We start from the raw sequence: 13,919 nt of genomic DNA, 5'->3' as shown, positions 1-13,919 counted from the left end.
GGAGCGTCGTGCGCAGTGAAATCAGGACATTTCCTCACTTTCTTAAAAAAAACCGGGACGCCCGGGACAGGACGTGAAATACGGATATGTCCCGGGAAATACGGACGTTTGGTCACCCTACATTCAGACAAACTAATGTTGTTTGATAAAAAAGTTTTTTTTTTAACCTTTGAACTTGTTTCTAGTTATTTGTAGGTTTTCTTCCAGGATTGTATGTGTTAATCTCCATCCAGTTCTGTCTAGGTTCACCAATTCCTCATATTAATGCTGGTCCTATGTAATTATGTCGGTGATGCTTAAATTTTGATTAAATTTTCTTCTGCTTCACAGGTATACACTGCTTTTTTGCGTCTGTCACATGAAATCCAAATGAAATGCTTTGACATTTGTTTCAGTACCCTGACAATATGTCAGGAGTAAAAGGTAAAGAGTAGCACCATTCAAACACATTTACTCAGGAATTTTTACTATTTTTCCAGTGAATTCATTGACCAATGTCCAGTTTCTTGGTCAGGGCTTCAACTTACCTCATACACTCCAGAAAAGATGGACATGAATCGACTCAGCACTGCGGCACAGATACTGGCAATGTGGACAAATGGACCCTGGAGGTGAAGGAAGGACATTAGTGCACTGCAATGTTTTTCACACAGACCAATTTCTGTAAAACAAAGGGTCCAAACTGAGACGTGTATCAGAATAAATCAGTGAGTAATTGCTTGATGTGACAGCTGCCCTGCTACTGTAATGGAGAAAATTAATGTACTCCTCTGAGGAGGAGTTGAATAATTTGCCTCAGTCCCACGAGAGAAGGAAGTGAGGGGAAACATGACAGAAGTTGATTTATTACTCACAAGGTGGAATAAAAGAGCACATGGAGTGATAGATAAAGATATGAATAGAGGATGGTGCCAATCTATTATGGCTGTATGGTGACAGACCGATCCTAAAGGTAAATAGGTTCAAAAGAGGGTCTGTTAACCTCTTTGCCCACTGGCATCCCGCTACCAAGAGCAGCAGTCAGACCGATGACTTTAGCTATGAAGGCTTTGAGGGTCAGGTACTCCTTCAGGACCACACCTCTCAGGATGGTTTTCAGCTCTGGGATACCAGAACCTGTTAGCAAAACAGAGAAAACAACAAAAAGATGACAGCTTATACAGCAAACCATAGCTGTGTTAATGTAAGTAAAAGTGAAGGTATGTTTCACGAACTTAAAACAACGACACAAATGGAAATAAAACAGAAATACAACAGAAGATAAGGTACAGAGAGGTGTATAAACTAACCGATGGCCTGAGGGGAAACCAGGTGGCAGAAGAGCGAGGAAAACACGATGAGGATTATGGGATATGTAACCCAGGCGAGGTACTGGAGTGCCACATTGCTCTTAAGCTCCCCATATATCCATTTGTAGGCTTAAATACATTGAAACAGCAAAAACATAAGAGTCTGCAAATACATGTGGCCAGAAACAAGGTAAAAAGCTGCTGCAGTAAAATGAAATCATTATGAAAATATTGATTTTTAAGTCACAATGTGAGCGAATGTTAACACTGATACCTTGTAGACTCTTGGCACTGGCATAGTCCATGCTCCAGCTGACCAGAGCCATAGTCAGACCCAGAAGAATCAAAAAAATCCAGTCCTCCCCCATCTTGGTCACAATGTACCGCCTCACTCGAGCCAAACAGTCTGGGACAGATGAATGAAATTATTGAGTAGCATTCAAATATACATATCAACTGATAAAAATACAGTTTTTGTAAAGGGGCTCTGGTTAATATGACTATGGATTGAAGAAAAAAAATACTAAGCCAAGAATTATTTCTGCTTTTGGAAGTTTAGCAGGTTTAAAAGAGGGCCTAAAATCCAAAGTAAATAGATCTACTATAAATGTACGTGATTATAAGTTGTCCACCTTAATTTTTATATTAAAAGGATAATTTGGCCATGTCTTTAAACCTAAAACTGGACTTCACCTTCATGTTACCTGTTTAGCTTTACAATAAAACAAAACAATAAGACACTCCAAATAAAAATTTGGCTAAGTTAAGAGGACCATGAGGTTCAGATTTCAAGACTAGAAAATTAATTATGCACAAAAGTTTTATCTTAATGGTGAGGTGCAGTTTTAGAGTTTTATTTTTCCACTACATTTAAAAACTAATCTTCAAAGAATCCAAATAAGGTGTGCTAAAAAATGTGGGAGAAAAAAAAAAAAAAAACTGAACATGCAATCAGTGTGCGTATTGTGGGTAATCTTCTAGGGCTGGGTCTGAATACCTCAGATTGTAGCTCCTACCTCCTGTCAACAGTAAGAACACTATCCAGGGTAGAAAGTACATCCTTCAGCCTTATGGATGTCATTAAGAGGTGGATAAAAACATTTTTTTGATGCTGGTCTAACAACAATCATATATTTTGTTAAATTCCATGAGATGGGTTGTAATTATACATCTTGGCGCAAAGGATTGTGGGCCAACCTATAGCTCCTAGAAGTGTTTAGGGATATCAGGAGGTCCCTATGCTAACTGTAAAATGCTAAAAACTCCTAATTATATCTCCTAGCCAACAACACTATTAAAAAGGCAATTTATTATGGTAAGCATGGATGCACTTCTGCTAAAGTGTCCTAACTGATTTGAGGTATTCAGATTGAGCCAAAGATTCTAGGGAGTTGACATTCAAATAGGTTTGGTCTGCATCGGTTCAATTCATCAAAATGTGCGTGTCAGTGGCATTTAGAGAGAGGCCGTAAAGGAAGATTAAGTTCAAAGCCATGGAGTCTGAGGTAATAATCATAACAAATAATCTAAAAATAATAATAATGATAATTACTAATATTTTATTGCACTTTACTCAAGTATCTCAAAGTGACACAAAAAGCATTTAAAAAGAAATAACATAAAAAGGACGAAAATAAGAAAAGTGAAATCTTAAAGATTAAATAGCAATAATAAAACCTAAACCTTTGTCAGCTCCTCCTAAAACCCCACTAATCTCCACTAATTTTATTCCACTGTTGTTATTTCTGAAATTAAAGATATGTTCACATACACACAGCATATCTTTAAATAATTTGTCATTGCCTCAATACCTCCTTTGTGGTTATAATCATCACAGAATTTTTTTAATATGAGTTTTTAAATTTTTGATCTTTTTTGTATGTCGTCCATCCATAAATTTGTGATGTTTGCTCATAAGAATATTATCTATATATTCATTAAGGGAGACATGCAAAAGTGTTTGTATCCACTCCCACATCGACTTTGCAAATCACTGTGCACCATGTATGAAGATCAGCTTTGCATATGCTAACAAGTTTATACCTGTTTTGATACATGTAGATCGTTTGAAGATAAGATGAGGATATGAGCAGCTTCTTCCAGATGTGTGCCATGTGCTTTATATGGCTTGTGCAAATAACAAACCGGACATCTAATGTCCTTCTATCAGAAAATTTGCAGTTTGCTTTTGTCCCATATTGTTTATGAATTATTGGATAACAGAGCAAACAGTTTCCGTGAAATTTTCCTCACTTCTGACCTGACAGCTTTGTTCTTTGGTTCTCATGATGCAGGTGTTTTTCAATGATATCTGACAAACCACTAAAGCCTTCATAGAACAGCTTGGATTAGACTGAGATTATATTACATTCTATGGGACAATGTTTATGTGATTTCTGAATTGCACTGAATTTTATTAAGGGGAATCTGGGTATCTATCACATAATCCTGATGCAACTTGGTTGTTTATGGTTGACATGTGACAAAACATGATTTAATTAATTTAAATATCTTTTTAAGCATAACACTTAAGTTTTTACCACATAAATCCCCAAAAGACCCATAAAATCAATTAAAATATAAATGAAAGGTTAAATTATTTTCATAACTCATCTTAGTAAAAAATATAGATTAACCAAACACAGACTGTTAGTTATGGTGGTTTCCTGCTCAGAGCTAAAGAAAACATATTAAGGAACTAATTATAAGACAAACAATAAAACATTATTAATGTAGAAATTATGATTGTATGAAATGCAAGGTTAATACCTGCTCGAAGGTTCTTTTATCTAAAATAAATACTTTTAATCTGCCAAACAAGCCTCTTGGGAACCCCTTAATTCTTGGAATGTGACTGTATATTTTGTTTTTCATCTGTCTGGCAGCATCAGCACATCGCAGTCATCCTGATCTTAGTGGCTTAAAATTCTACCTTAAGTCCTAGTGGTATTAAAGCACTGTATCACATTTTATGAGCTCATCATGTGGCGCTCAAAATCATGATGTGCAAAGCATTCAGAAACTGATGCTTTACTGTAAAGTCTCCATCACAACAGACCTGTTTGATCAAAGAATTACATTATGACTCAGATCAAATGCAAAAAGCAACGGCATGCTCCTAAATGAGGCTGCAGATTTTGAAATGGCATTGTTGGTGTTGCTCACCTTGGCATTTGGAGTAGGGTTGAGGCTTCGTGGTGGAAGAACCTGGGCTTTGATGGGACTCCAGAATGGCAGGGTTTAGATGGGGATGATGCCGCCGGCCGTGACCTCGGCGGCCCCTGGCTGAGGAGTTTTCTCCTGCTTGTCTTCTGCATTGTCTCTCTGTTAGAAGGCGGGCGGCCTCTCGTCGGGCAAAGTTTCCCAGCTGCTCTCTGTACTCACCGTATAGCTGTAACACAGGGGCAACATTAAGGATCACTAAGAAACAAAAAATTAAATCCTGTGTTTGCAGAAAATATGACGATGGAAATAGGAAAAATAAGCAGGAGTTGGGAATTGGTTTTGGAGAGGGATAAAATGAGATCTACTGCTGTGAGTCCTGAGATTACAAGAAAGAGATGTGTACATGCATCTTGTGTAAGGGATACACATCAGCCTAATGACCATTACAGACTAAAATAGATAAAATGGCATTGAGAATGGAAAAACCCCCTCCCAGAGTGGTTGAAGGGGTTGGACAGGAGCCTGAGGAGAACATCCTGGAGGAAAGGAACCTATCACATCTTCTTCCTCCCAGTGTGCCTCTTCTTTACACCTACAACCAGAGAACGTGGTGCAAGCACAGGGGCCAGAAAACATGACACTTATGGTTGGTTTGCACAGCACTCATTAAAACCGAAGGAGCTGTAAAACATTGCATGTCCCAGCGAGGCTCCTTTCTGCAACTGAACCCTGCAGATCACATGCATCCTACCACTGGAGCTAAAAAATCATAAGGAGGGCTGGCTGCCATGCATTTCTGTCTCATGTTCACACAGGAAAGGAGAGCTGACACATCCAAGCACGAGGCCCTGCAGGATGCAAGCTCAGCTTCCAGGCACATACTTTTCTTCTGAAGTCACAAAATAAAGATCCAGAGACAATCTGCAAGCTCATCTGCTGAGACAAGTTTCAGGGGGCAAGTCGTTTTTTAGGAAATGTTTTCTTCAGCTGCGACGATTTACTTGAACAAACAGATCCCTCTGTGATAACTGACTCACTATAGCCACATGACAAAGTGACTAATATAGAAGTTTATAATTAATACATGAATGCACTAGATAGCAGGTGGCTATGCAGTTACTGCCGGAGGCTTTTGAAAACCTTTGATGCTTCTAAATCGTCTAGTGAGTTATTTAAAATCTAAACACCCCGAATCACAAGCTGTAATTTAGAACATCAGCTGCATCCCTAACAGGATATTAGATCTGTCCTCATAAAATTGTCTTACATAAAGTAATAATCTTAATTTTAAGTTGAATTTTATGCATGTTTTCAATCATTGTAAATTAGATGCTGCTTCACATTGGTATTTATTATGAAGGTGTTATTCATGCTAAAAAACACCTGATTATATTGAGTTTTTAGGTGACAGAAAATGTTACATTTTAATTTGTCCAAATTTTGGATTATAGAGACTCCCAATGGTATAGGAGTATACGTTTTTGGCTGCCGAACGAGAGACCAGGCACAAATCCTGGTTGTGACAGAAGGGCATCTGATGCAAAAATTTGCCAAGTTTGAGGGCCAACTAATAAGGGAGCAGTCGAAAGGCCAAGCAAAACATACTTTCAATCATATGCATATTTGTATTATTTTTATCTATTTTTTTCTTCTTTTTTTTGCTTAATACTGCAGTGAAAATTTTTCTTGTTTTAATCAACTCAACCCTTGTATTTTTGCTAGATGCCAGAAAGCCCAGGAGACATTTGCAAATATAATTTCAAGATTTTTAGAAACCAACACTAAGACGTTACAGCTCTGTAAACTTCTATTATTCCAACTCATTTTAACAAACTCAAGGTTCTACTGTGGATATATTTAAAGGCACACCTCAAACATGTGGTTTCCTTATGTGACATCATGGTAAAATGAAAAGAAATCTTAGAAGATGTCACAGAGAGAATTGTGTACCACCAAAAGTTTTTAGATTTAAAAGTGCTACGTTACAGTTTTATGCATTATAAACACCAGGGCAATGCTGCACTGTCTCACTGCTTAGGCAGGCTCTGCATGAATGTGTTTTAGTGGTAAATGTAAGCATCGGTGTTGAGGTCTGGGAGATTCCTCCTTCATGTTTCAGCTTCTCTTCCAGAGGTCCTCCTCAAGTACTTCCCCTTGAGTGGCAGGTTGATTGGTTTCACCTGTTCCCCATCAAGCAGTGGACTACTTAAGGAGGCTGCTGCCAGCTCTCCAGTGCCAAAGTGTTAAACTTTGTGGCTAAGTCCTTGGGTTCCTGAGCTCGCTTCCCTCTTTAACCGGTTCTCTCTTAAGACTAATGTTCCTGAGGTTCAGGCTCCTGAGAAACCCCCTGAGTTCTTCAGACATCTACAAAGCTCAAGGGAAAGCCTTTGGTCCTTTTCTCAGCTGGCAGCCCAGAGCAGCTTCAAAGTAACTGCTCCTTTTACCCCAATTTGCTCTTCTCTGTGCTCACCTGGATTTCTTCGCTTCCACGACAAACACCCTCAGCACCAATACTCACAGAATTTCCTGGACCCAACCTACCATCCCATCGGCAAATAAACCCCCCTAAATCCAGTAAGCTCTATCTAAAATTCTGATTTCCCTCTATTCAGTTCAATACATCTACTGTAACTTTCACGTCCATTTTTCAGACACCCCTGCCATTACTTTTCCTGGTTCCCAGAAGTCAATATGCACAGTCTCAGAGTGTTCTGTATATAAGTAAAATAACTTCAGAAAATCATGACAATCGATCCAAAAAATTTATTCTGGCAGAACAATCTTTCTCTTAAAACCACGGCAATCCTTTTTATCCACTATGAAATAGGTCCTGTATCAATATGGGCTGAAAGGCCACTCAGGGTGGAAGAGGAAACAACTAGTAAAAGCAGCGGACAAGAGACAGTTTGCAGTTTTTCAATAAACTCATGGACAACTACCTTAATTTTTGTGCCCATGATGAAATAAAATTTAAACTGAAATGTTTAGCCATTATATCCATATACTGAAAAAGAAAAATTTATTTTATGCAGCTCAAAGACATCAAAATCTACTTACAAGTAATGCAAAAATTAATTAAAAGCAAGAAATATAAAGCTTAAGCATAAAAAAAAATGCACTGCTTCTTTTCTCTGTCTAAATACGGAGGGGTGGAAATTAAAATCCTCTTACTTTAAGGTTCAATTATAATTCCTAATTTAACTATTAATTGATCTAGTCATTTTAGCTTATTCCTAACAAAATGTATTATGTAAATAAAATATTGTGTAAATATCTAAAAATGACTTGAGTAAAGTTTCATGATATCTACAATGAGGAAATAATCAGTTAAGCTTAGATCAGCTGTATCCTGATATAATAGCACATTTACTTGGTGATTTTTTTTATGGATTAGTGAAAACAAATGTTGGAAAAGTCTTGTAAGCCACTTTCAACGTAAATAAAAAATACTAAGAAAAGTTAAAGTTAAAGTTAGCCTCCACTTTCGTGGACCCTGTGGTCCTCAGGTCTTTACCTGTTCTTTATCAGTTGTCTTCAGCATGATGTGGCAGCAGCTCTGTTACCGTTCTGTCTCCCATCAAACTCTGCAGACAGGCTCACCACCACCAACACTGATATACTACACATTAACACTGGAACGCTAATTCATCAACATCATCAAACAGCTGCTGGCACCAGGCGCCATGAAACCAGGGACAGTCACAACAGGAACCTGGGAACAGCTATCAGAACAAGAACTGCTAGCTATAGATTGTACGTCCCTTTACCTGCAGCAATGAAGAACAGGAAAATTGTCTTGTAATAGTTTTGGTTATTACTGGGGAAGCACTATATAGTGAAACGTTGTTCCCGGCTTTGAATCTCAACAGAATAGGTTTGTTCTCTCAAAGGTTTCTATGCAGATGTTCTTCCAGAATCCAACAAAGGTATACTATGTTTCACTGGTTGAGGGTTGATTAATCTTTTACCAATTCATAATTCATTTTTGTATTATATGGTATTAGGTTGTCATTTCTCACATCTGAAAATAAATGAGTTTGTACCTAAATCATTTCCAATCAATGTATCACACTTGGTAATTAGACCTGTGGATAAATAATGGGAATAAGATGATTTTATCAAGATATATATCAAACCATGAGTGTGCTCAGTACCGTCAAAAATATTTATTGACTACTACTTGCTTTTAAGTATTATTTTTTCGCTTAAGAACGCTAAATTTGTTTAAAGAATTAAGATGGATACGAAACATCATTCAAATGGTGGTATAGTCTTTACCGCCTGGCAGGATCTAGCAGGGTAAACCATAATAAGAGCAGCGTATCAGCCATTCACTACTCACTCACACGTAAGGAGAATTTAGAGAAACCAATTAATCTAACAGTCATGTTTTTGGTCTGGGGGAGAAGATGGAGTACCCGGAGAGAACCCACGCATGCAAAGAGAGAACATGCAAACTCCCTACAGAAAGACCGGGGGCCAGGAATTGAACCCGAAACCTTCTTGCTCCAAAGCAGCAATGCTACCCACTGTGGCACTGTGCACCACACGCATTTATGTGTTTAAAAAAGACTCAGCTTTGCTGAACCACTTGAATGGTTGGAACATCCTACTAACCAACATGAAATACTGTAACTACCGCAAGGTTGAAAAAAATGAAAATAAAAAGAAAACTCCTCTGTTGTTAAATTTACCAAGCCATTTTTATAGCTATTCCGCCTACCACTGTGAAGGTTAGCATCAGTGTGAATCCAAAAATGGAAATTTTGTGTAATTGAAAATTAAGGCTCACTACTGAAGTACAATAAGCTTCAGTAGTGGTTTGAGTTTAGGGGGTTTCCAAAAAAAGTCTATTCTTCTCAAAGAAAGTCAATTTGTCAAACTAGGGTTAGACCAGAGGTGGATCTATATCCAAGATAGAAGGAACCAATGGCAATGCCTAGATAATTGGGTTAGGAATTGACCAAAAGGTTAAAGGACACAGAGCCCTTGACAAGCTCTTACATGATTTTAGTAACAGACCTCTATGATGGTCAACAAAAAAACAAATGAACTGCATAAGCGTTTTACTTTAGCAACCATTACTTGAGTGCTGAAGCTAAAATATGTGGGACCAACAGTGCTAGATTGAATAAACAGTATGTAAAGTAAAATCTGACGCTTGAAAAAAGTCTCCAGGCAACTTAAAACATATTATTTGCTGTTATCTGCAACGCAGCTCATTTTTTACAAAAGTTTTGTTATGACTAATGTGAAAATGAAAATCATCAGGTGTCTGATAAGAATTTTCAAACTTATATCTATAATGACAAATTGTTGGTCCCCCTCATTAAATGAAAGAAAAACCCACAGTGGTCATAGAAAGAACTTGAATCTGACTTAAGTAATAAGAAACAGAAAATTCTAGGAAAGTGAAAATCAGACATTGCTTTTTAATCATGCTTCAGGAAAATGATTTAAGAAAATAAACAAATGAAAAAGGCTTGGACAAAAATGATTGTACCCAAGAAAATACTAAAAACAATGTGACCAAAGTTAAATCAAGGTGTGTCCACAGGCGTCTACAATTCAGTGGGCCTGCATATAAGGCTACAGGTAGTCACTTTATATATATTTATCAACATGTGTATGTATATTAGAAATGAACTATTCAACACCTTCTTATAAAATTGACTCTAATTGCCTAAGGATATTCATTTCACGCATTGTGTTACAAAGAGGCTTTAGATGACATTTTTCCTGCAGAAGATGATTAATCCTTTCCAGAAACCTTCAACTGTGTGAACACAAATTTAAGGCCTCAGCTGTTATGTTCATTTTGTTTTATACTTAAACAATGGCAGGTCACACTAATCCACAGAAAGCATTCATCATATACTAAAGTACCCTGTACACAATTTTTTGCCTCTGGGAGCTTCAGTTACATTGTTAACTCTTTAATTTAACTAATCTTTTGGTTGCAATAATCTTTTTTCAAAATAGATGGAAATGTGATTGACTTACACCATGAGACAATTTTAACAGCCTGGAAGTACTTTTTACTACAATATTTTTGCAACATTTCCACATTTCATCACATCAAAATCACAAACTAATTTGTCTTCTATCCAAAATAAAAGGTAAGTGCTCTGATCAGTTGAGACCAAATGTATAGAATTCAGCAAATTGGCTCGATGCCATGAAAACTGACCTCAGTAATCACGGCCAGACACACCTGGATTAATCATTTCATCGACTGATGAAAGACAGGAAACAAAAGAGCTGCTTTAAGTTCAGGAAGTACTGGAGTTGTGCATAGAGCCCATTGTCTTTAACAAACAACCCCTTGACTCTGTTGGTAATTTTACTGTTTTTATTGTATTTAGTCTAGTACTGTTTTTCAATGCACACATAATATATTCAACTATATATATATATATAACTTTTCAATTCTGCCACAATAATGCAGTTTATTTTATAAGAGTATACTGGTTTCCCCTTACTTGTTGCTGAAAGCATGTACATTTCTCCACCCCTGGATAAAAAATATTCTGTCAAAAGCAGGACATAAAGACCCAGTATTCAGGCGAGACAGACAGTGGGATTATTCAAAGCATTTTATTAAAACACAGATTACTGAAGCAGACGGTGGATCTGCGGTGGATCTGCAGTGGCTGCACCGGGGCATTGCCCTAACTGAAAACCCTAGTTTAAGAAAAACAGGTTAAGTGACCGTGATAATCTGACGGAGGATGATTATCCATCTGACTCACTTACCTGGTTTGTCAGTTCAGTTCCCCTCCATAGAGCATGCTAGGACCCTAGCTAGAGGACTGCCAATTAGGTGCGGAGGGGGCTGCTCAAAGCAAACCAGATGCTGCAGTCCCGGAGGGCAAGCAAGAGTCCGAGCCAGATCAGAAAACAGATTAGAACAGGAAGGCTAAGAGGTCCAGGAGTCCATAGCACAGTCAGGAATATCAAAGAGAATAGGAACAGGCTGGTTCAGGGTTCCAGGAATCCAAAGAGAGTTCAGGCGGAACGTTTAGATGGAAACCAGCAAGATCAGTGGTTGAGAGGCAGAACAGGTCAGGATAACAGGAACACTACGGAACTCTAAAAACTCGCTCTCTCCACTTAAGCCAAAACAGGGCACGCTCAGCGGATAAGATGCAGATCATGATCAGGAAATCAGGAACACTACAAAAACTCTAAAACCCCCTCTCACCACTGGCCCCCGAGAACGTGAAGATGAAATATGGCTTCAGTAATGATCTACACTTCATATTAATAATCTGGCCCCAATAGCTGGGACTGGGCCGTATACAAAGAAGCAGGAGCAGGTGGATTAGATGAGTGGTAATTGGAAACTGGGCCGAGTTGGGCAGGTGAATGAAATGAGGAATTAGGCCAGCTCTCAGAGTCATGATCATGGCATTATTCTATTCTATTCTATTCTATTCTATTCTATTCTATTCTATTCTATTCTATTCTATTCTATTCTATTCTATTCTATTCTATTCTATTCTATTCTATTCTATTCTATTCTATTCTATTCTATTCTATTCTATTCTATCTTATAAGATGGTAGTGCCAATATCATGCTATGGGGAGGCTTTTCTTTAACAATTCACAATTAAACTGATAAAAGCTAATGGCAAGATAAACAGTGCTAAATACAGCCTTATGCTGTGTAACAATAAAAACCTCCTACTATCTCATACCAGAAAAATAGGATATACATTTATTATCAAATGCGTGTCACTGATGAGCCAATCATACTGTATATCCATGATAAACTACAACAGCTACTTATGGTTACTGCTGTTTGAATTTCTGATCAAACTTACTGTTCCGATTATCTCATGTTATTTTTCAATTATTCAATATTGTTTATCCTGTTTGGCCCATAACGTGTCCAGGTTTGACCCCCTTCACCACCTCTGGTTTAGGGATCCAGCACATTCATGTTAACAGCCTAGTCAAAGCCAAATCCAACCAAGAATGTTTCAAAATTCTTCAAAATTATTTTTATATTGATGTGCTTTGCTTTCGAACTGATCACCTTTAGCTATTTTGCAAAGAATAGAGAAAACTATATCTAGATATGCAAAACTCTCAGACACAATTGTATTTGCAGCAAAAGGAGGTTCTAAAAGGTTTATATTTGCAAAAGATAAAATATTTTTTTTTAAATACTAATAATAATATAACCTTTTTTCAAACCTTTATGCAAAACTCTCAGACACAATGGTATTTGCAGCAAAAAGGAGGTTCTAAAAGGTTTATATTTGCAAAAGATAAAATAATTTTTTTCAAATAATAATAATAATATAACCTTTTTTCAAACCTTTGCTCAATAACAGGTCATGTTGTGCTGGTCTGTCTCATTAAGCAAAAAGATAAATGTGACATAAGTTTGCTGAATGTAAGTACTTCTACAGTACAAGGTACTGTGAGAAGTTGAACAATGAGCCTGTGACAGCGTGAGAAGGCCTCCACAGCTGGGATTTAATCCTGTCTGTTCACTTTACTTTCTTTCAGGCTTGTGTATACACTCTGTCAGTATTTGACCTTGTAGGCACATTTCACAGTAAAAAGCACAGAGCCCTGAATTGAGATCTGTGACTCAGTAACCATTTAGTCCAAAATATTCTCACACTTTAAAATTATGTTGTCACAGCTTTCTTTGGCTCTCACAGATCTAGCTTTTGTTTTCTCCATTCCTGCCCTCAAGACAAGGATTTTGAAGCCTGTCTTCCCAATCCATGCTCCCTCTTTCATCGTGTTTGTTTCATTATAACAATGTTCACTTATATCTCCATGTAGTCTTAATTATTCCTCCCTTGAACTTCTCTGAGGAAACATGAACCCTATGTACTCACATCAGATATTCGCACCTCTCATTTATGAGCCTTTTAGTGAAAAATACAAAAACAAAATTTTCTTAGGAACCCAGTGTCCTTTTGTTTTGTGTTCGGCAGCCTAATTGCAGACAGAGAATGGAAAAGCTTTGTTTGTTCCCCTTATGTTTAGTTATGAGTAAACTAGTGTTTCAGTAACCTAGGTAAAGCCAGAGGAGTGAGAGTAAGAAATTAGCATGAGTAACACCATGTACAACTTTGTGTTGGTTGTTTGTTTTATCTTTCCTTCTTTTGTGGGAAAATTATGAAAATATTTGAAACTAAGGTTTGGCTTTGCACTAAAAATATGAGGCCCTGAAGATTGTGTCTTTCGAATTGTGTGAAAAGTTCAGAGAATGTGAGGCATTTTTTTAAGGGAATGTATGTAAACGTTCAAGAAAATAGCATGTAATGCACAATACCTAAGAGATACATCCTCTTTCAGCTGAACGGCCAATTATTCAATCAAATATATTTTTCTCATTACAGTGTATACCAGAAACCATCCATCCATTTTCTGACACGCTTATCCCAAGCGAGATCGTGAGGGGTGTTGGTGCCTATCTCCAGCTGTCTACGAGAGAGA

General features: G+C 37.4%; 1 protein-coding gene across 3 annotated transcripts in view; it reads right to left on the bottom strand.

The window, feature by feature from the left end:
- Positions 1–13,919, bottom strand: part of clcn1 (chloride channel, voltage-sensitive 1) — a 45,440-nt gene that overhangs the window by 19,864 nt on the left and 11,657 nt on the right. For all 3 annotated transcript variants that reach the window (XM_015370716.1, XM_015370715.1, XM_015370714.1), the window contains exons 2-6: positions 4,455–4,680; positions 1,564–1,695; positions 1,290–1,418; positions 983–1,116; positions 528–605 (exon numbers count right to left, since the gene is read on the bottom strand). In XM_015370716.1, coding sequence (XP_015226202.1) covers positions 528–605; positions 983–1,116; positions 1,290–1,418; positions 1,564–1,695; positions 4,455–4,680 — 699 coding nt within the window. The remainder of the gene's footprint in view (positions 1–527; positions 606–982; positions 1,117–1,289; positions 1,419–1,563; positions 1,696–4,454; positions 4,681–13,919) is intronic.

Source organism: Cyprinodon variegatus, unplaced genomic scaffold (assembly GCF_000732505.1).
Source record: "Cyprinodon variegatus isolate N-32 unplaced genomic scaffold, C_variegatus-1.0 Scaffold48, whole genome shotgun sequence".
Classification (NCBI taxonomy): Eukaryota; Metazoa; Chordata; class Actinopteri; order Cyprinodontiformes; family Cyprinodontidae; genus Cyprinodon; species Cyprinodon variegatus.
This window is presented reverse-complemented; position numbering and strand designations above follow the sequence as displayed.